Genomic DNA, 22795 nt, shown 5'->3' with positions numbered 1-22795 from the left:
CTTCTTTAATATTAGACATCGTGGACCAGCTGTTATTGACAAAAAGACACACACCCACACCCCTTGTATTACCAGACGTAACTTCTCTGTTCTGCCAGTGCATGGAAAATCCCGCCAGCTCTATATTATCGGTGTAGTCGTTCAGCCACGACTCATGAAACATGAGATATTACAGTTTTTAATGTCCCGTTGGTAGGATAATCGTAATCGTAGGTCATCAATTTTATTTTCCAATGAATGCATGTTAACAAGTAGAATGGATGGCAATGGGAGTTTACTTGCACGCCTACGGACTCTCAGAAGGGAGCCCGATCTGCGCCCTCTTTTCCTCTGTCTTTTCTTCACGCAAATGACAGGGATTTTTGCCTGTTCCCGGGAAAGCAGTACAGTATATCCTTCTCGTTGGACTCGTTAAAGGAAAAAGCTTCTTCCAGTTTGTGGTGAGTAATTGCTGTTCTGATGTCAATAAATGATTTTTGGTCATAAGAGATGGTAGCAGAAACATTATGAACAAAATAAGTAAAAGAATAAGTTACGCCAAAAAAACATAACAAAATAGCACAGTTGGTCAGGAGCATGTAAAACGTCAGCCATCCTCTTCGGACATGGTCCATGTCCACCAGGTTGTGCGTCTCTCTCTCTCTCTCTCTCTCTCTCTCTCTCTCTCTCTCTCTCTCTCTCTCTCTCTCTCTCTCTCTCTCTCTCTCTCTCTCTCTCTCTCTCTCTCTCTCTCTCTCTCTCTCTCTCTCTCTCTCTCTCTCTCTCTCTCTCTCTCTCTCTCTCTCTCTCTCTCTCTCTCTCTCTCTCTCTCTCTCTCCTGCTGTCTCGACCTCTGAATGCTCAGCTATTAAAAGCCAACTGACATTTACTCCTGCGGTGCTTACCTGTAGAACCTTCTATAACCACTGTGATTATTATTTGACCCTGCTGGTCATCTATGAACGTTTGAACATCTTGAATAATGATCTGGCCTTAACGGCCATGTAATCTTATAATTGCCACAATTCACAGCCAGAAGAGGACTGGCCACCCCTCAGAGCCTGGTTCCTCTTTAGGTTTCTTCCTAATTCCTGCCTTTCTAGGGAGTTTTTCCTAGCCACTGTGCTTCTACATCTGCATTGCTTGCTCTTAGGAGTTTTAGGCTGGGTATCTGTATAAGCACTTTGTGACAACTGCTGATGTAAAAAGGGCTTTATAAAATGCATTCGATTGATTGATCGATAGCTACCATATTGTACATTTCTCTGCTACAACGATTGAGGCTATGTTTGAAGTGTATAGCTCTCTTACAAAGTAGGGCTTCCCTTCAAAGTGAATGTATAGTCTAGTAGTTATGGATTATACATTTCAACAAGGGTTTTGGCAGTGGAAATGAAGGAAATATCAAGTAAGCTAGCTACTCCACACAAGCACTGGCTAAACACTTTTCTCTCAGTGAATTTTCTCTATCTGCCTAGAAGGTCAACTTCCACTAGAATGCAGCTCCTATGAATGCTATTGAAAAGATTCCTCCCATAATTTCCTTTGTAATTGCCTGCGCGGCTCCTCTACCCTGAGATAACGCTGGAGAATTTCTTTTTTGAGAAGAATTAACACATTTTCAAAAATGATCTTGCTTCCATTAAAGTTTTCTATCGAGAGTGGAGGAGTTATCAAGGAGAGAGTCAGACAGTGATTTGTCCAGGGATAATTATCCTGCTATTTGAATGTCCATCATAGATAAGTATATGGTACTGTATGTCCAAATGAAAGGAGAGAAATAGCAAACTGTTCCCTCTCTCTCTTACAAGGCCTGTTTTTGTTTCTCTGTCTCTGACTACTTTTGTCTCTCCCTTCTCCATATCACTCTCTCACAGGCACACACTCTACCCTCTCTGTCTCTCTCCCTGTCTATCTCTCCTCTCTCTTCCTATCTCACCACCACGCACACGTCACTCCTTGTGTGAATAAAAATCTCTCTGTACGACAAGGTTATCTTTGGGCAGTAGAACTCTCTCTTCTTCTCTGTCTGATCTGTAAGTCATTCACACGTAGCTGGGCCAGTCACAAGTTCACCACGCCATCTAACAGATGCTCCTGTCCTGGATCAATGACCTTTCATCTAGCCGGTCCCCATGTTAACAAACTCTGTTTAACTCCACAGAATTGACGGGCAATGTAAATTTCAACCTAGCCTGAGGGGAACCCAAATCCGACGTGGACTCAAATATTATCTGTTTTATTTCAAATACTTTGCTGTGCTTGACTAGCATGCCTGACGAAATTAGGCTGGGAGGATGGCCCCAAAAGTGCAAAATCCCATCTGGCACTTAAGGCAGGCTCAAGCAAACGCTCAAAGTATTTGAAGGATTGTAAATACAATTTGAACCCAGGTCTGATTCAAATACAGATCTATCAGCTATAGATTATGTTACATATAAAAGTCAATATAAATGCTATTTGTGTTGAAGAGGCTATTCAGAGGCTATTTGTGTTGAAGTGTATCAAGGGACCAGTCCTTGAGGTACTAGAAAGAAGGCTTTACGAGATCTGTCTGTACCCTTCACCTTTTCCTCTAATTGCCTCTGGATTTATTATTGATTACCTGGAACCCCTTACACCTTTTCCCCATGTAATCCCGTCATAGGGTTTTACCAACCGCTTTCTCTTTGTGTGTCTCATGTGATTAGGATTATTGATCTCGGGGAGAGACGATGCGTTTAGGGTGACCACATTTAAAATACCAAAATGTGGGACAACAGTGTGATTTTCCAGGACATTCGTGGGACAGTGTAGCCGACATGAAAAGCATTTTTGGGCAGGGAATGTAAAACAGTTAGGAAGGGAGACTTTTAAAATGGGATTGAGTGAAGTTGCAGCAGATATGTTGAATGAGCATGGAGAGCCTCACAAGTTTGACGAAATTACCTTATCTTTCAGTCTAATATGGCTATTAACTTACTCATGTACTGTAGTGCTTCGTCAGAAGCATGCTTTTTGTAAGTAGTTAGTCCTAACTGTCCTCTCCAGGTTTAGATAGAATTTTGCCCCAAAGCATTTGAGAAATGTGATTGGTCATTGGCCCACTTCTCGTCTTGTGCAGAATATCAAATCTCACATCCTAGTCTCATGAACTAGGCGTAACAAAGTAAACGTACATCCGGTACACTCAAATTAGAATGATATGTTATGATTGCTATGGTTACATAAGACAGATGGTTACATAAGGCAAAACGAAAGTAATCGCTGTGTCTCCAGCTTGCCTAGCTACTCACTGGACACTATGATCACTCGGCTACACATGCCTGTACTTAATGTCAATATGCCTTGTTTATTGCTGTTTTGGTTAGTGATTATTGTCTTATTTTACTGTAGAGCCTCCAGCCCTGCTCAATATGCCTTAGCTAGCCCTTTTGTTCCACCCCCCACACATACAGTGACCTCACCTGGCTTAAATGGTGCTTCTAGAGACAACACCTCTCTCATCGTTACTCAATGCCTAGGTTTACCTCCACTGCATTCACATCCTACCATACCCTTGTTTGTACATTATGCCTTGAATCTATTCTTCCGTGCCCAGAAATCTGCTCCTTTTACTTTCTGTTCTGAACACACTAGACGAGCAGTTCTTATAGCCTTTAGCCGTACCCTTATCCTACTCCTCCTCTGTTCCTCTGGTGATGTAGAGGTTAACCCAGGCTCTGCAGCCCCTAGCTCCACTCCCATTCCCCAGGCGCTCTCATTTGTTGACTTCTGTAACCGTAAAAGCCATGGTTTCATGCATGTTAACATTAGAAGCCCCTCCCTACGTTTGTTTTATTCACTGCTTTAGCACACTCCGCCAACCCAGATGTCCTAGTCGTGTCTGAATCCTGGCTTTGGAAGACCACCACAAATTCTGAAATTTCCATCCCTAACTATAACATTTTCCGACAAGATAGAACTGCCCAAGGGGGCGGAGTTGCAATCTACTGCAGAGATAGCCTGCAGAGTTCTGTCATACTATCCAGGTCTGTGCCCAAACAATTCGAGCTTCTACTTTTAAAAATCCACCTTTCCAGAAACAATTCTCTCACCGTTGCCGCTTGTTATAGACCCCCTTCAGCCCCCAGCTGTGCCCTGGACACCATATGTGAATTGATTGCCCCCATCTATCTTCAGAGTTCGTACTGTTAGGTGACCTAAACTGGGACATGCTTATTAACACCCCGGCTGTCCTACAATCTAAGCTAGATGCCCTCAATCTCACACAAATTATCAAGGAAGCTACCAGGTAAACCCTAAATCCATAACCATGGGCACCCTCTTAGATATTATCCTGACCAACTTGCCCTCTAATTACACCTCTGCTGTCTTCAACCAGGATCTCAGCGATCATTGCTTCATTTCCTGCGTGCGTAATGGGTCCACGGTCAAACGACCACCCCTCATCACTGTCAAACACTCCCTAAAACAATTCAGCTAGCAGGCCTTTCTTATTGACCTTGCCCGGGTATCCTGGAAGGATATTGACCTCATCCCGTCAGTAGAGGATGCCTGGTTGCTCTTTAAAAGTGCTTTCCTCACCATCTTAAATAAGCATGCCCCATTCAAAAAATCTAGAACTAAGAACAGATATAGCCTTTGGTTCACTCCAGACTTGACTGCCTTTGACCAGCACAAAAACATCCTGTGGCGTTCTGCATTAGTATTGAATAGCCCCCGCGATATGCAACTTTTCAGGGAAGTCAGGAACCAATTTACTCAGTCAGTTAGGAAAGCTAAGGCTAGCTTTTTCAAACAGAAATTTGCATCCTGTAGCATTAATTCCAAAAGGTTTTGGGACACTGTAAAGTCCATGGAGAATAAGAGCTCCTCCTCCCAGCTGCCCACTACACTGAGGATCGGAAACATTGTCACCACTGATAAATCTACGATAATCGATCATTTCAATAAGCATTTCTCTATGGCTGGCCATGCTTTCCACCTGGCTACCCCTACCCCGACCAACATCTCAGTACCCCCTGCAGCAACTTGCCCAAGCCCCCCCCCCCCAGCTTCTTCTTCGCCCAAATCCAGACAGCTGATGTTCTGAAAGAGCTGCAAAATCTGGATCCCTACAAATCAGCTGGGGTAGACAATCTGGACCCTCTCTTTCTAAAATTATCCGCCGAAATTGTTGCAACCCCTATTACCAGCCTATTCAACCTATCTTTTGTATCGTCTGAGATCCCCAAAGATTGTAAAGCTGCCGCGGTCATCCCCATCTTCAAAGTTGGAGACACTCTAGACCCAAACTGTTATAGACCTATATCCATCCTGATCCACCTCTATGCAGACGACACCATTCTGTATACATCTGGCCCTTCTTTGGACAGTGTTAATAAACCTCCAAACGAGCTTCAATGCCATACAACACTCCTTCCGAGGCCTCCAACTGCTTTTAAATGCGCGGTAAAACTAAGTGCATGCTTTTCAACCGATTGCTGCTTTCACCCTCCCGCCCCGACTAGCATCATTACTCTGGACGGCTCTGACTTAGAATATGTGGACAACTACAAATACCTAGGTGTCTGGTTAGACTGTAAACTCTCCTTCCAGACTCACATTAAGCATCTCCAATCCAAAATTAAATCCAGAATCGGCTTCCTATTTCGCAACAAAGCCTCCTTCACTCATGCTGCCAAACATAACCTCGTAAAACGGACTTTCCTACCGATCCCTGACTTCGGAGATGTAATTTACAAAATAGCCTCCAACACTCAACTCAGCAAATTGGATGTAGTCTATTACAGTGCCATCCGTTTTGTCACCAAAGCCCCATATACTATCCACCACTGCGACCTGTATGCTCTCGTTGGCTGGCCCTCACTACATATTTGTCGCCAAACCCACTGGCTCCAGGTCATCTATAAGTCTATGCTAGGTAAAGCCCCACCTTACCTCAGCTCACTGGTCACCATAGCAACACCCACCCGTAGCACGCGCTCCAGCAGGTATATTTCACTGGTCATCCCTAAAGCCAACACTTCCTTTGGCTGCCTTTCCCTCCAGTTCTCTGCTGCCAATGACTGGAACGAATTGCAAAAATCACTGAAGCTGGAGTCTTATATCTCCCTCTTTAACTTTAAGCATCAGCTGTCAGAGCAGCTTACTGATCACTGTACCTGTACACAGCCAATCTGTAAATAGCACACCCAACTACCTCATCCCAATATTGTTATTTATCCTCTTGCTCTTTTGCACCCCAGTATCACTACTTGCACATCATTATCTGCACATCTATCACTCCAGTGTTAATGCTAAATTGTAATTATTTTGCCTCTATGGCCTATTTATTGCCTTACCTCCCTACGCTTCTACATTTGAACACACTGTACATAGATTTTTCTATTGTGTTATTGTCTGTACTTTTGTTTGTGTAACTCTGTGCTGTTATATTTGTAGCCCTGCTTTGCTTTATCTCGGCCAGGTCGCAGTTGTAAAAGAGAACTTGTTCTCAACTGGCCTACCTGGTTAAATAAAGGTGAAATAAAATTTAAAAAAATAAAAACCTTGCAAAAGTATTCAGACACCTTGGATTTCTTCACATTTTATTGTATTACAAAGTGGGATTAAAATTGATTTAATTGTCATTTTTTGACAACAATTTACACAAAATACTCTGTAATGTCAAAGTGGAAGAACAATTCTAATATTTTATAAAGATTAATAGAAATGGAATAACTAAAATATAGTTGTTAAATGAGTATTCAGCTCCCTGAGTTAACATGTTAGAAACACCTTTGGCATCGATTACAACTGTCTTTAAGACCTTTGCACACCTGGATTGTGAAATATTTGCCCATTATTCTTTTCAAAATTCTTCAAGCTCTGGCAAGATGTTGGGGATCATGGTTAAACAAGCAATTTTGAGGTCTTTGTAGATTTGTCCTTGTGTTGTAGGTTATTGGCCTGCTGAAAGGTGAATTCCTCTCCCAGTCTCTGGTGTAAAGCAGACTGAAGCAGGTTTTCCTCTAGGATTTTGCCTGTGCATAGCTCCATCCTGTAACATCCCTGAGCAGTTTCATTCCTGTCATGCAGCTCAGTTCAGAAGTACGACTGTATCTCTGATGTGTCTGGGTGGTTTAAAGCATAATTATTAACCATGCTTAAAGAGATATTCAATGTCTGATTTGTTATTGTTACCCATCCACCAATCACTGCCCTTCTTTATGAGGCTTTCGAAAAGCTCCCTGATCTTTGTAGTTGAATCTGTGCTTGAAATTCAGTCTTGACTGAGAGACCTTACATGTGTAGTATGTATGGGGGAAAGAGAAAGGGTTAGTCATAAAAAAATCAGGTCAGCCCCTATTGTTTCACACAGTGATTTATGTGATTTGTTAAGCCACATTTGACTCCTGAACTAATTTAGGCTTGCCTAAACCAAGTGGTTGAAAACTCTTGCAACGACTATACGGTATTTTTGTTATACATTTTTATATACACAGTGCATTCAGTAAGTATTCAGACTCCTTGACTTTTTCTACATGTTGTTACATTACAGCCTTATTCTAAAATGGATTAAATACATTTGTATCCTCATCAGTCCACACACCATACCTCATAATGACAAAGCGAAAACAGGTGGTTGGAATAAAAAACAGAAATGCCTTATTTGCATAAGTATTAAAACCCTTTGCTATGAAGACTCGAAATTGCGCTCAGGTGCATCCTGTTTCCATTGATCATCCTTGAGATGTTTCTACAACTTGATTGGAGTCCACCTGTGATATATTCAATTACTTTGTTCATGTTTTGGGAAGACACACACCTGTCTTTATAAGGTCCCACAGTTGACAGTGCACATCAGAGCAAAAAACAAGCCATGAGGTCAAAGGAATTGTCCGGAGAGCTCCGAAACATGATTGTGTCGGAAGGGTACCAAAAAAATTCTGCAGCATTGAAGGTCCCCAAGAACACAATGGCCTCCATCATTCTTAAATGGAATAAGTTTGGAAGTACCAAAACTCTTCCTAGAGCTGGCTGCCCGGTCAAACTGAGCAATTACGGGAGAAAGGCCTTGGTCAGGGAGGTGATGAAGAACACAATGGTCACTCTGACAGAACTCCAGAATTCCTTTGTGGAGATGGGAGAACCTTCCAAAAGGACAACCGTCTCTGCAGCACTCCACCAATCAGGCCAGACGGAGAAAAAAAACGGAGCAAAGTACAGAGAAACGGAGCAGAGCACAAAGAGATCCTTGATGAAAACCTGCTCCAGAGCTAAGACTGGGGCGAAGGTTCACCTTCCAACAGGACACCGACCCTAAGCACACAGTCAAGACAACGCAGGAGTGGCTTCGGGACAAGTCTCTGAATGTCCTTGAGTTGTCCAGCCAGAGCCCGAACTTGAACCTGATCGAACATCTCTGGAGAGACCTGAAAATAGCTGTGCAGCAACGCTCCCCATCCAACCTGACAGAGCTTGAGAGGATCTGCAGAGAATAATTGGAGAAACTCCCCAAATACAGGTGTGCCAAGCTTGTAGCATCATGCCCAAGAAGACTCAAGGCTATAATTGCGACCAAAGGTGCTTCAATAAAGTACTGAGTAAAGGGTCTAAATACTTATGTAAATGTGATATTTCCATTTTTTTATTTGGAAAAATGTATAAAAACCTGTTTTTGCTTTGTCATTATGGGGTATTGTGTGTAGATTCATGAAGGACAAAAACAATTCCATCCATTTTAGAATAAGGCTGTAACGTAACCAAATGTGGAAAAAGTCAAGGGGTCAGAATACTTTCCGAATGGACTGTATACAGTGCCGTGAAAAAGTATTTGCTCCCCTTCTGATTTTCTCTATTTTTGCATATTTTTGATACTGAATGTTATCAGAACTTCAACCAAAACCTAATATTAGATAAAGGGAACCTGAGTTTACAAAGTAATTGCCCCCTTACACTCAATAACTGGTTGTGCCACCTTTAGCTGCAATGACTGCAACCAAATGCTTCCTGAAGTTTTTGATCAGTCTCTCACATCGCTGTGGAGGAGTTTTGACCCACTCTTGCATGCAGAACTGCTTTAACTCAGCAACATTTGTGGGTTTTCAAGCATGAACTGCTCGTTTCAAGTCCTGCCACAACATCTCAATTGGGATTAACTTTGTTTATGAAGTAAATGAAATAAGTATGTACTTGTTGAATTATTTGTTCATTCAGGTTGCCTTTATGTAATATTCAGTTTTGTTTGAAGTTTTGGTAACATTTAGTACCACCTTCACCAATTAAATGTATTTTAATCCCACTTGGTAACACAAGAAAACGTGAAAGAAATCTAAGGGGTCTGAATACTTTTGCAAGGCACTGTATGTACACACACACACACACACACACACACACACACACACACACACACACACACACACACACACACACACACACAGAGAGCAGTGGTTGGGCTCCCACTGATAGGAATTCCCTCCTGCTAGCCCTGGGGTATGTTTAAATACCAAGCTGATCCACAGTTCTTATTACCAGACTTCCGACTGTCAGAACGCAGACACTCACAGTTCACAGTCAGGACCCCTGAGACACCAATCTCCCCCTGTCGGCTCACTCTCTCTTAGATTCTCTCTCAGACTCTCCGTTTCAGTCTCTCGCAATCTTTCCTTCGTTGTCAGTCTCTCTCTCTCTTAGATTCTCTCTCCCTCTTTCACTCGCCATCAGTCTCTCACTTAGATTCTCTCTCCCTCCCTACCTGTTGGTGAGGGGACTCTTCTCTAGGTTCATCTCTCTGTAGGTGAAGGCTTTATGGTGGAATGTGTGGGCATTGCTTCCTTTTGTGGTTGTAGAATTGAACAGCTCTTTTCTGGATGTTGATAACTAGTGGGTATAGTCATAATTCTGCTCTACATGCATCGTTTGGGGTTTAGTGTTGCACACAAAGTATCGTTTTAACAGAATTCTGCATGCAGAGTCTCAATTGGGTGTTTGTCACATTTTGTAAATTCTTGGTTGGTGAATGGACTCCAAACCCCACAACCATAGAGGGCAATGGTTTCTATAACTGATTGAAGTATTTTTAACCATATCCTAATTGGAATGTCGAGTTCTATGTTCCTTTTGATGGCGTAGAAGGCCCTTCTTGCCTTGCCTCTTAGATCATTCACAGCCTTGTGGACGTTACCTGTGGTGTTGATGTTTAGGCCGAGGTATGTATAGCTCTTTGTGTGCTCTAAGGCAACGGTGTCTATTCCCAGGCTATTAACCGCTACAGTACAGTGTCTCGTCTCCAACCATCGTGAAAATGTGTGTGTGTGTGACCCTGGAGGGTGAGTCAGAGAGTCCCAGGTGAATTTGGGAATTGGTGGAATGGAGAGGATGGATGAGTTACTTTGTCTAATCTCCTCAATCTCTTATTGATTAGAGCACTGAGCCCAGGGGATAGCATCAGTTGAATGGACAAGCTGCCACGGGAGACGGAAGGGGAAAATAAAGAGCAGGTCCAAAGTGCCCTCACTTTCTCCTAAACTTTGTGTTTCATGAAATCTACAACTCTGTCTAAAATTAGGGATGCGAACATTTTAACATTAAATTGTTTAAACGAAGTTGGGATCGTTAACGTTAAGAAAAATCCCTAACAGAAAAAAAATAGCATTATAGCCTAACTAGATGGTAGGCTATAAAGGCCTGGGGAAAGTTGTGTAATATAAATAAAACCAGACAGGAAGAGACAATCTTTAGGCTACTTTGATGAACTTGTGAGGCATGCAAGACAAGACATTGCAAGATACAGATTACCAAGACATTCTTTCTGCCTGCCCCCTCTACCTTCTTCCTCACGCTGGCTCGCCTGCTCTTACTCTTTGCTAATGATGCGTGTGTTCAGTCTTCAGTCTGTCCTAAGTCTGTTGTGTGTAGAATGTCCTAGCCTATTCTTTGATGATAGGCCCAGCTTTACTGAAGTTGCGAGACATTGCAAGCTGAGAAATTGCAAGTTTCAGCATTCCATTGCAAAATACACCTTTTGATTGCCGATAGATAGGGCTAGTGCACACTTCTGACTCTGTCTGCCTGGTGGCAGCCCTGCCTATACGGTGCCCCTCCCCTCTCTCTCCGTTCCTCTGTGGCTCGCTATGAAAGATGCAAGTGTTTGCGTTCACGGAAGTACGGCAACTAATCAGTCTCCTCCGTTCCAAAAATACTGAATCTTAGGAGTCAATTCCTAGCGGAATCGATTCTTGACACTCAAAAATGGGAATCGACACCTGGAGTCGACGTGCAAGGAGTCGAGGAATTCACAAGGAATTGTATACAATTTTCTTATCTTTTTAACTGAAAACCAATTTTAAAAAATCCCTATCTAAAACCATGTCACCAAGCTTTCCTAAAGCAGCTGAGTGTTGTCTCTCGACAATAACTGTCTTCAAGGTCAGTGGACTAAGAGGAAGTTGCCAATAACTAATTGCAGCTATAATGTCATTGCAGGTGAGTGGCGGGGAGAATATAGACAAAGCAGGCTGAAGACTTCTTACCTTTTTCTTGTTGATTGGGCAGATATAGAAGTTAGAAACCACGATAGTTGTCCCAGGCATCAGGTTGAGCTTGCTGTAGGTGGTGCCATAGTCACTAGACCTGAGGAGAAACAGAGAGAGAGAGAGAGAGAGAGAGAGAGAGAGAGAGAGGTCAATATCGTGGGTCTGATTGAATTACAGGTTTTACAAAATCTTTGCATCAACATAAACGGAGTCAAAATGCAATCTTAATTTCTCACACATAAGAAGCAGTAATTATTTTTTTTACACTACAGCACTCTTGAGCCATTATTTTTTTATTAGCATTCTCCACTGACGAATAACCGTGGGCTAGGGGCGAAGCAGCGAAACACACTGGCAAATCACCAAAATCTGGCAGTTTCATGAGCAGGTGATGGTTAGGTGACAGCTATGGAGCAAGGACCCTGAGATTCTGAGATTGATGGTCAGCTCCTTGAGGATATTTCTCCAGCCTAGCCAAATCAAACACCTAGCGATGGCGCCGCTAGTGCCGGGAAAGTCATTATTTGTGACATTTTCTGTTGAATGGTGCAGTTTTGCTCGCCAAGGGTGAAAAGGTATGGCAGTCTGTGGGAAATTGACAGGCGTATTTTATTCAGAGTCAATTGCATTCATTTTGCGAGACTGCATATTCTACATGTTTGGTGTGAATCAAACCAAAGTATAAAGGAGACTCAGATATAACTGTAAACACAGGCCAACCAACAGGTATAGTGGACACAGAGGAACTCTATATTAAAATATATTCAATTGGCATGATTTCTATTCCAGTATTGCACTATTGCCAGTAAGGATACCCCTGAAGTGGTACGTTTTTATAAAGAGATAGTCAGTCCAACCTCCTGAACCAGATTGGAATGGAAGTGCTGCTGTGCTGAATGAGAGAGGTAAGTGGAGAGAGAGCATAGAGCATTCAGTGTTGAAGAGAGGGGATGGGAGAGGGGGCTGGCAGGGGAGGCCTTGATGAAGGGGAGTGATCAGAGATCAAGTCCACCCGGCCCCACTCTGCACCAGACAAGTGGATTTACTTTACAGCGTTACCGTCTTACACTCAGCAGGGCAGCAACCACAATGGTGGGCACACACACAAACACATGGGTATAACAAGAGGAAATACACACAGTCGCACACACAGGTTAGCGTTTCTTGTTCATGTTCTGGAGGTAGCTCTGCAGAGTGGCCAGTAGCTGGAACAGCCACAAAGTCATAAAATATGATTTTAAACTTAACCCTAACCTTAACCCTAAACTTAAACACACCGCTAAACCTAATGCCTAACCCTAACCTTAAATTAAGACCAGAAAGCACATTTGAATTTTCATTCATTTTTACAATATAGCCGATTTTGATTTTGCATCTGTACTATCTAAGGGGAAATCGCTCAGTTCTTGTCCTCCAGGACAAGACTCATGACAATAAACGACAACCTAGCACACACACCGGCAGACAGATATGCACACACAGACAGACACATAAACATACACGCAAACATGTGCATGCCCACGTGTGGCCACGCAAACACACACACAGACACAGAGCACCCCCCCCCCCCCCACACACACACACACCAAGTCGTCACAATCCTTGATCCATTCGGCAAAGCTCTAGCTGAGTGCTCTGACAGGCTGCACAAAATGGAGTGGCCTAGTAGGGGTTGAGCTATTTCTTCACGTCCCCGCGGTCAGCAAGTAGTGTTTTCATCTTCCCCCAGTGCACTGTGGGGGTTGTTTAACCTGGATAACTCAGAGACGACAGACAGATCCTGCTGATGACTGAGTGTATACGGAGCCAGAGCTTACAGCTCAACTCAAAGCTGTGTGCTGACTTTGCTGCTGTTACCGAGGCCTACAGGGAGAGGGAGGGGAGATGAAGTCCATAGGCTGTCAGTCAGTACCTTTAAAACCTAAGAACACATACATTTTTATAGCTTTCTTTAAATGTTTAGTTCACTGCCGCATTTTAGCTGAAACTCCTATCAAGAGCAACGTACAGTAGTGAGTGCATACATTTTTTGTAATTTTCCCCCATGGGAAACAAACCCACAAACCTAGCATTGCAAGCGCCATGCTCTACCAACTGAGCCACACAGAACCCTCAAAGCTTCTCAAATGCCTGAATGTCTCTCTTGCACTGACTCTATGCATACTCACAAGATGATACACTGAGTGCATAGTTTTTTGCATATCCCAACTCTCCCTGAGACCAGGGTCTACCTTTATCAGAGGGACCCTTGAGCAATTAGGGATACGTGTCTTGCTCAAGGCCACATAGGAAGATTTTTCACCTTATCGGCTTGAAGAATCGAACGAACAACCTTTCGGTAACTGGCCCAACACTCTAACCACTAGGCTACCTGCTGCCTGAAAATGTTAGTGGATTTAATCATTTAAAGGAGCCAAAAGCTAACTAGATTTAAAGGGACAGTAGCGGAAAACACAACAAATTCTAATTGAGCAATGATTCCTCAACCAGTATAAACAGCCTCATTACCACCGAGTAAGAGAGAACGCTTTTGTGATCATTTGGATTTAAATGCTTGAGAGACAAAAAAATGCTCGTTAAATCTCCCATGGGATTGAAGTCAAAGGGTCATCAATGAGACATTATGTAACTAATAAGGCTAATTTGGGGGATTGTGTTTGGAGCCCCGGTGTTCGGATGGCCAACGTGTAAAAGAGTAATGATGTTAAGTTAATAGGAGAGTTAATTTAGTACATGCCAGTCAGCTACCCAGATTAATAGACTGGATGGATGAGATGAGCTACATTAGATGAGTGAGAAATAATTACTTTGAAACAGTGCACTGGAGAGAGGGAATGTGAGATAGAGAGGAGGAGGAAGGGGAACAGGGAAAGAGTGTAATGGGAAGAAAGGAAGGAGTGTTACCGAACATCTTTTGTACAAAAATACATTGTTCTTCACACTCCTGCCAAAGCCACTTTCTAAAATGGAGAAATATTGAGTGATGCTTCTCTCTGAAGCATTTTATGTCATATTATTCCTTGCAGCATGCCATATTGAATAGATGAAATCCAAGGCTATACTACAACAATATTAATGAAAAAATTAAATAAAATACAACATAACCTGCAGGCTTTTTCACACTGACTATTCAGTGTTCAAGATGAGTTTAGAATTGCTGATTCCGCTCCAGTCATTACCACGATTCTGTTCTCCCCAATTAAGATGCCACCAACCTCCTTTGGTCAAAAGACCAATACATGGAAGAATTGGGCTGCCTGTGTAAACGCAGCCTAACTGCCATTCAAAATCTATCTGCACTGCACAGAGTTTCAATAGCAGAGAAATACTCTGAGGTTTATACATACATATTCATGTTGACATCAACTGATGAAAGTCACTGATGATGCCCCAGGGTACAATGCCATTTCCATTCCAAACAATCACTTGTGTATCAGAGAATGACGCATGGAGAGTCATAAAGAAAACAATGAAAGAGGAGATACAAACAGCGGAAGAAAAAATATAACTTTAAATTAGAATATATTGTGAGACAGGGAAAATATAGAAAGATTGTGTGTGTGTGTGTGTGTGGGGGGGGGGGGGGGGTTGTGTCTCAGAGAGCGAGTGAGAGAGAGGGAGAAAGAGAGAGAGATGAGTGCGAGACAGTCAGAGACAGACACTCTGGGTAGAAATTGTGTTTTTGTCGATGCGCTTGAGAAAACAGAGCGCGAGCGAAAACACTTTAGGATGGTGTTAGGCGCTGATTCAGATTTAATGTCCTAATATGTCAAGGTCGCTCCCAGCGGCTCCCTTCCCCAGGAAGACAAATGGAGAGCATCGGGCAGACGCAGTGAGCAGACACCCGAGCTAAGAGAGGTGTAGGCAGAGAAGCAGTGATGGAAGAGGAGGGGAAACTTTCAGCAAGGCCAGAGAATGCATTAGAAGAGTATTGCTAAAGATACAATGGTTAGAATGGTAGGAGTCAGAAAAGGCAACTTCAGAATGAAGGGGAATACAGTTTTCAGTGTACCAGAAAGCCTTTTCTGTGTAATAGACTAAATTGAAATGTACCCAAGACTGCCCATATTATAATATCATACCGTAGCTACAGTAATATAAGAACAAGTATTTTTATCAAGTATGGTTGTGTCATACACCTGGTCTCATACACACGGCTAGAATGTAGAATTTAGCCAATCCAGAATTCAAACTAGCCAGTTTATAATGATCTATATGGCTTTGATGCATTACTGTACTCAAGATCAAGAGAACCATGCTGATTGAGACATGTCAGAGATTGAAGTCAGGTTTCGCACGTCTCGCTCTTTGTGCATGTGCACTCTCTGTCTGTAATATCTAATGCCCTTGGATGTCTAGGGGATGTCTGGAATGTGTGAGTAGAGGAGCCCAGCTCATGCTCTGACTGGGGTTCAAATGAACCCTAATGACAGAACAGAGATTAGATTTACACATGAAAGAGGCAGGGGATAGCTAGTCTCTCTCTCGACAGAAATTCTATCTCAAGACTTTGATTATGGCTTGAGAGATCAGGGGATAGCCTAGATTTGGAGAAGGTTGAATTTGAGTTGAGAGCATGACTCTAGCTCAGTATTGCAAACACACAGAGGCACAGACAGACGCTGTCAGTCTGAATCTGGTCCAGGCCACCAGACGGCCTCGTTGGACTGGCCATGCCGTTCGGTGATTGGGCCACACAGAGATCTCCCAGGGGACCCCTGTCTGGCTCATCGGGCCTGGGCGGGGGCCAACATCACAGACTGAGACCGAAGAGGATTGAGCCATATCTGGCGGTGGAAAATCTGCCAGGCCATTCTCTCATCCAAACTCATTTTTTTTTTATTTTCTGTCATCCAAACTAAAACCCACAACAAATCTGTCATCCTAGCCCAACCCACAACAACACAGAGCCACAAAAACTGCAGCAGACTGAAAAACCTCTCAACTGAAACTTGAGTAAAAGAAGGTGAAAAATGCTTCCTCTTTTATTAAGACAGTATTAGTGCCTGGTATTATTGACTAATTAGTGTATTTTCAGAAGAAATGTGCATAATTTGTGCAAGACATGTTTGCTATTGTGTACGATATAAGGGATCTTAATGACCTCTATCACTCTCCTTTCATCTTTTAGTGACGAAGACTGAGAGGAGCTTTTCATATATAGATGGATCGTATAATTATATCGCTGCCATTAAAATACAACCAAGGGTTGGCATTACCGTTCAAGCTGATTTGCAGAGTCATCAGAACAACACACCAGAAATACTATCCAACAGATCACCCCCATCCAAAAGTATAGTCGTATATATCTTGACTCTGCAGAGGAGATGATGATTAGGCTAATTTGGGATATAGCCCTATTCTTTATGACACTGTCCTCATGCAGTCTATCAGCCAAAAAAGGCAGACTCCACACCCTGTGAGTGTGTTTATTATGACAACCTTTACTATTTTTATAAATATACTATTTTATCAAATGTGAACTCCCTTGAGGTTAACCTACTTTGCAACCTATTTTGATCTTCACAATGTCATGCCCTGATCTGTTTCACCTGTCCTTGTGCTTGTCTCCATCCCCCTCCAGGTGTCGACCCATCTTCCCCACTTATCCCCTGGGTATTTATACCTGTGTTTTTGGGCTGTCTGTGCCAGTTCGTCTTGTTTGTTCAAGTCAACCAGCATTTTCTCAGCTCCTGTTTCCCTCACCCCCCCAGTCTCTCTTTTCTCGTCCTCCTGGTTTTGACCCTTGCCTGTCCTGACTCTGAGCCCGCCTGTCTGACCACTCTGCCTGAGCCTGCCTGCCGTCCTGTACCTTGGCCCCACTACTCTGGATTATCGACCCCTGCCTGCCTTGACCTGTCGTTTGCCTGCCCCTGTTGTTACAATAACAATGGTTACTTCTACACAGTCTGCACTTGGGTCATACCTGAAACCTGATACACAAGGTCCCCCTAGATTAGACTGTTTCTGTCTAGTCAAAGTTTTTGCCACTGTATGACAATGTGGCGGCCACTGAAATAAGACGCCACTGGTCTTCATCCACCCATCTCCACTGTTAGTTATGGCTGCTATCCTATCACATATGAACAGCTATCAAAGTCCTCTGTCTGACTGGCATCTGTTCCTGACTGACAATGTGCCTTACTGCATTTAGGTTTTACAAGACAGACAGGGCCTCGGCATCCATCCATCTGTTTATATTATGTGTCTTCCCCTCTTGTTTTTTTTTGTTTATTTACAGAGGTACAATGGATACAGTTGATAAATTGAGGACAGGCTGAGGTGTACCCAGTAAAATGCTTTATGGTTTTGGGCAGCGACCTGATTGTGTCAACGCTGTATCGTCTGTTGCAACATGGGAGGATGGATCGAGACGGGGGCCACTTTCAAAAACCTGTCACATGTTGATGTGTACACTAAGGTCAACGTGTGAAGGACAGTGGGAAAGTAGAACCAAAGACAGGCAGAAACTGCTTCTCCCCGATCACACTTGTAGGCGATGTCATGGCGACATTGGCTAGCTAAGCTCATGCACAGAAACAGGTCATCCGCTCTAACTGTCGTCAAATCAGGCAGGCAAATCAAAGGCAATCCTTCGATATAAAGTTGTTTTTGACAAAAATGTAAACGTGTCAGTTTGTCACTTTCACAAAGTTGGAGTAATATCATGTTCAACTACTTAAGACATTGGCTCGAATCTAGGATGTGCCTTTAGATTTCGAGAAAATGTAAATTGACTTCCCAAACCCCAGTTTGGTCTGCTTCACAAGCGCTCCCGTAAGTCTCGCGATGTTGCGCCTCTGGGTTTAGAAACTCTGTGGTAGAACAATCGTCTACAAAAAAGCCAGACAAAACAAATAAGCCAGACAAAACAAACAGCAATGTTCTTCTTTCAGGATATTTGTTTTGAAGATCCCCGTGACCTTGTTATGACCTGTGAACACTGAATCTGTGAGGCTGTGAAAACCTGCGAAAGTCTATGAACTGCGATATCCTGAGGCCATTTACATGTACGTAAAATGTGTGAACCCATGTTGATAGCAGTTGGTCCCTGACTGTGTGAACTTTCCATGGCCCCGGGGTGACAGTACTGACGTGTAATGTCACCTGAATGACTCACACCTCATAAAATGGCACCCTGCTGAGATGCCTGGAGAGGAGTTATGGTGGTGACTTCAAAGCCGTGACATGCATGTACTCCAATAAAAAAATACTGAAAAAAGGCCATAACAGTAACAGTAGGAAACTACTGAACTGAACAACACTAATGCAGTAACACCCACGCATCCCCACAGGTAGACCCATAGACCCATTTAGACTACTGATCTATATACAACTACGTTAATCAACACTGAAGTATCTGGACACCAAAGAAATGGGAGAACCAGCGTTTTCAACTGATCTCATGCCTTCATCAACGGGCATTGATTTGATGCCTCTCTGTCTTCCTAGCTCTCCCTTCCTCTCTTATCCTTCATTTCCTGAACGATGATAGAGAGGCGGTCTGACTTGGAGTTGTGCCATCTCGCTCGGCACAGCTTCATCAAACTATGACTCCAGACTCCCTGAGGAGTTGTTGGCCCCTGTGGGACCAGAGCCAGGGAGAGGGGACGACAGTGATGCACAGTGCAGTAGAAAGGCCAGGGAGGAGATGTGCTGTACTGTTGGGGCCATGAGTGGGGTTTCACATTAGATAGTGTCAGAACAGAAGAGCCAGAAGACCAGAGTAGAACAAAGTAGAGTTTGGGATGATGTCATTGGGAGAATACAGTAGCAGTACTGGAAGCTAGAAAGACGTATACCCCCACACGTATGCAAATGGATACACATGAGAGGAGATAGAGTTCCATTTACCCCTCTTTAGAAATGACACAATATCATCTAAATATAACAACTATGACCCAAATATTTTAACATTCGTAAATAATTAAACAATATCGAACTGTAGGAAGAGCAAAGATATGCTGTGCTTAGTCATTGTCAATCATGCAGCGAGTATGCCACCAACACAGCATGCCATCTGAACCATCCGGGCAACTAGCCAACAGAGAGAGAGAGAGTCAGGCCATGTAAGTGCACTCAGGAGTGGTGGAGGGGCACTCAGAAGTGTGCTACAGAGCCACAAGAACACAGTAATGGGTGGATGAGGGCCACTGTCAAAACACACACTGCTTATGAGAGCTCCCTCAGGCCCTTGAAATGTTGCCTCTGTCCCTTTTTCTGGACATGCAGTATTTATGTGACTCCACATATTGCCAAGAGGCTAACGTTACTCACTTGGAGCTACAAGCGAAGAATAGAAATGATGTCACCCATGTGACTCTCTCATTATTGTGGACAAAGGCACAGATGAGCAAAGTATTGGACAAATTGGTTATATCCAACATCTGAAATCGTCTCCAGAGGAGAGGCACCTTTCAGTACTGTACCATCAACCTTTTCAGTGGTCTCTCAGAGCAACAGGACAGGAGACATACAGTAGCCTGGTAGCATGAATCATTGTCAGTTTTGACAGCCATGTTTTGGAAGTTTCTGACACGGCTCCACAGTGACCCCTGAATCAGAGGCTGATACACAGGCCCCTATGGATGCCCTCAGGGGCCCACAGGGCTCTAACCAGACACTATCTGACAAGTCCTTCTGTTGTCAGTCTGATATGGGATCCGAACTGTCATGTGGGCTCTGGTGGGTATGTGGCTACAGTGTGAACTCCAACATTGCCTCCTGCCGTGAACTTTTAACTATTGCTCTTTAGTTTGGCCAGAAGCTAAACTTGCTGAACTGTTTAGCCAAATCATTGGCTAAACAGTGCAAGTCTAGCATTAGAGTATATTCTTTATGCAATAACTTATTTTCTGAAACAAGTTACATTTGAAATGCAGTATAAAGTCAATACCTACTACAATACATTATGTTGATGGCATCGAGGTCATCAGTTAAGACCTATATGGGGCGGCAGGTAGCCTAGTCCTTAGAGCGTTCGGTCAGTAACTGAAAGGTTTCTGGATCAAATCCCCGAGCTGACAAGGTAAAAATCTGTTGTTCTATCCCTTAAAACGTCTTAGGGTAAGCCCCCTTTTTTAAAAATGTTCTCCTAAAATGACATACCCAAATCTAACTGCCTGTAGCTCAGGCCCTAAAGCAAAGATATGCATATTCTTGGTACCATTTGAAAGGAAACACTTTGAAGTTTGTGGAAATGTGAATTGAATGTAGGAGAATATAACACAATAGATCTGGTAGAAGAAAATACAAAGAAAAAAGCAACTGTTTTTTTTATCTACCACCATCTTTGAAATGCAACAGAAAGGTCCCAGTTCTAGCCATCACTCTGGTTGCAATTCCAATGGTGTCCACAAGATGGCAGCAGTGTATGTGCAAAGTGTATGTTCAGACGGATAACTTGAAGTATGAGCGAACTACATGACATTTAGTGTGAAGTCACCCAGGTACATTTGGGAAAATCGTGAAGGAGACATTTGCATTCATATTACATTTTTCTGCAAGAATATCGTCAAATCTGTATACTTGGACTTTGATTTAGCTTTTCCAGTATTAGTAGCCATATAAGTTCAACATTTGCAAAACAGACAGTTTTCATAACTTCATAACTTTGAATATTCTTATAATTTTCGTCCAAAAGGAAAAGGCATGCTGTACCGACATTGGTTCTTTCTCTAAAATCTGCGATCGTGACACAAGGCGCTGCATGATTTACAACTGTCCCGTTGACGGGATGCCTATCCCTAAGAAGGCAGTTCCCCAAGTAGGCTGTCATTGTAAATAAGAATTTGTTCTGGTTAAATAAAAAAATGATGTCTTCATCAAGTCAGAATAAGCAATGACTGTTATATAAAATGTTGACAGCTTTGATTCCAATTCAATGGAATAGACTGTGAAAGCAGAGTTGAAATGAGAATTTTAAGTAATCTTATGATCTTCAGAAACTACAACCATAATGTTCTCTCTTGACCTCTAAATGCCTCCTTTTCAGGTTGAGTCGGCACTGCATGCAAATCTTTAAGAAACTACATTAAATAAACTACTTTTTTGCTTACGTTTCCATGTACCAAATAAAAATCTAATGTTCAATGTGTTTCCATCACATTTTTAAATCTACCGATAGTTTTGTAACAAAATAGAAACTGTGCTATTTTGCATTACATAGCAAATGTGCCTACTCTGGTCTTGGCACATGTCCTCTATGCAACATCTCACAGATACAGTGTGGGTAGGCTCTGTGGGTAGGTTAGTCTACATGATGAGATTATCATGTATAAGAATGAGAATATTTTTGGGGGTCAAACGGCAGTCAAGCAACGATCATCATGTCACCAGAATAAAAACATTTATACCGTGCACTTTCACCACCCTGTGAACTTCATAACTTATTTCATCTGTAGCCTAATAAACTGAATGGTTTACCGCGTCGTAGTGGGAGGACCACACACAACATATCATCGCGTGACTCCAAGTTTACTTCGATATGATGGTAATTCTATCAATATTTGCAGATAAAGACATTTCCACTGCCATTTCTCGCATAATCAATTTTACAGACACAAAAAGATCCAACCATGTCGAACGAACAAACGGTCCATTGGTATTTCTAAAAGTGTTCCGAAACTTCCTGTTTCCATCACAGCTGTCGTAATTTTTTTATACATTATGGCTTTACTCGCATAAAAACTGTGGATGGAAACGTGGTTAGTAAGATACTTAATTGTTACCCAGAAATTATTTCATATTGATATAAAAACAGCTGCATTGGGCCTTTAAAGAGGAACATGGAAATGAATTGAAATAATGAATTAAATCCATTTAAAAAGGGATATGATACATGTGGATATAATTCTCCCACCAGTTGCAAATAACCAAATGTTGTATTTTCCACATGCACTCAAGAAAATGCACCTAGTTCTCCTGGTGCGCATAATTAAATGAATCGGAATCCAACATTGCATATTCAATTTACTAATAAAATTGTTTCTTAAAACATCACCAACAAGCTCAATTTGAACACAAGAATGTGGTAGAGTACTCACTCAACCACCCTCTAACATATGCAGGAGTAGAAAGAGAAACCATTTGCATACATCACAATTATCATTGTCAACTTTTAACGTAACCCACATTGCGATGAAAATACACCTCGCGTTAAGGCCCAGCTGGGTACTTTTCCAGTGACTTCAGTGAGACCTTCGCCTCCACTCTGAAGCTCTTTAAGCTGAAGAGAAGTCGAAGCAAAGCTACTGTGACTCCATGTTAGCTCGTTATCATCCCTGCCTGTTGGCTAAAGCTCGTTAGCTTTAGCA

General features: G+C 42.6%; 1 protein-coding gene across 6 annotated transcripts in view; it reads right to left on the bottom strand.

Annotated features, from left to right (window-relative positions):
- LOC106577493 (VPS10 domain-containing receptor SorCS2) overlaps positions 1–22795 on the bottom strand; it is a 343959-nt gene that overhangs the window by 169344 nt on the left and 151820 nt on the right. For all 6 annotated transcript variants that reach the window (XM_014155530.3, XM_014155527.3, XM_014155529.3 and 3 more), the window contains exon 3: positions 11478–11577. In XM_014155530.3, the coding sequence (XP_014011005.1) occupies positions 11478–11577 (100 nt within the window). The remainder of the gene's footprint in view (positions 1–11477; positions 11578–22795) is intronic.

This window comes from Salmo salar, chromosome 18, assembly GCF_965601325.2.
Source record: "Salmo salar chromosome 18, fSalSal1, whole genome shotgun sequence".
Classification (NCBI taxonomy): domain Eukaryota; kingdom Metazoa; phylum Chordata; class Actinopteri; order Salmoniformes; family Salmonidae; genus Salmo; species Salmo salar.
The sequence above is the reverse complement of the archived record's forward strand: the minus strand, read 5'-3'. Positions and strand labels throughout refer to the sequence as shown.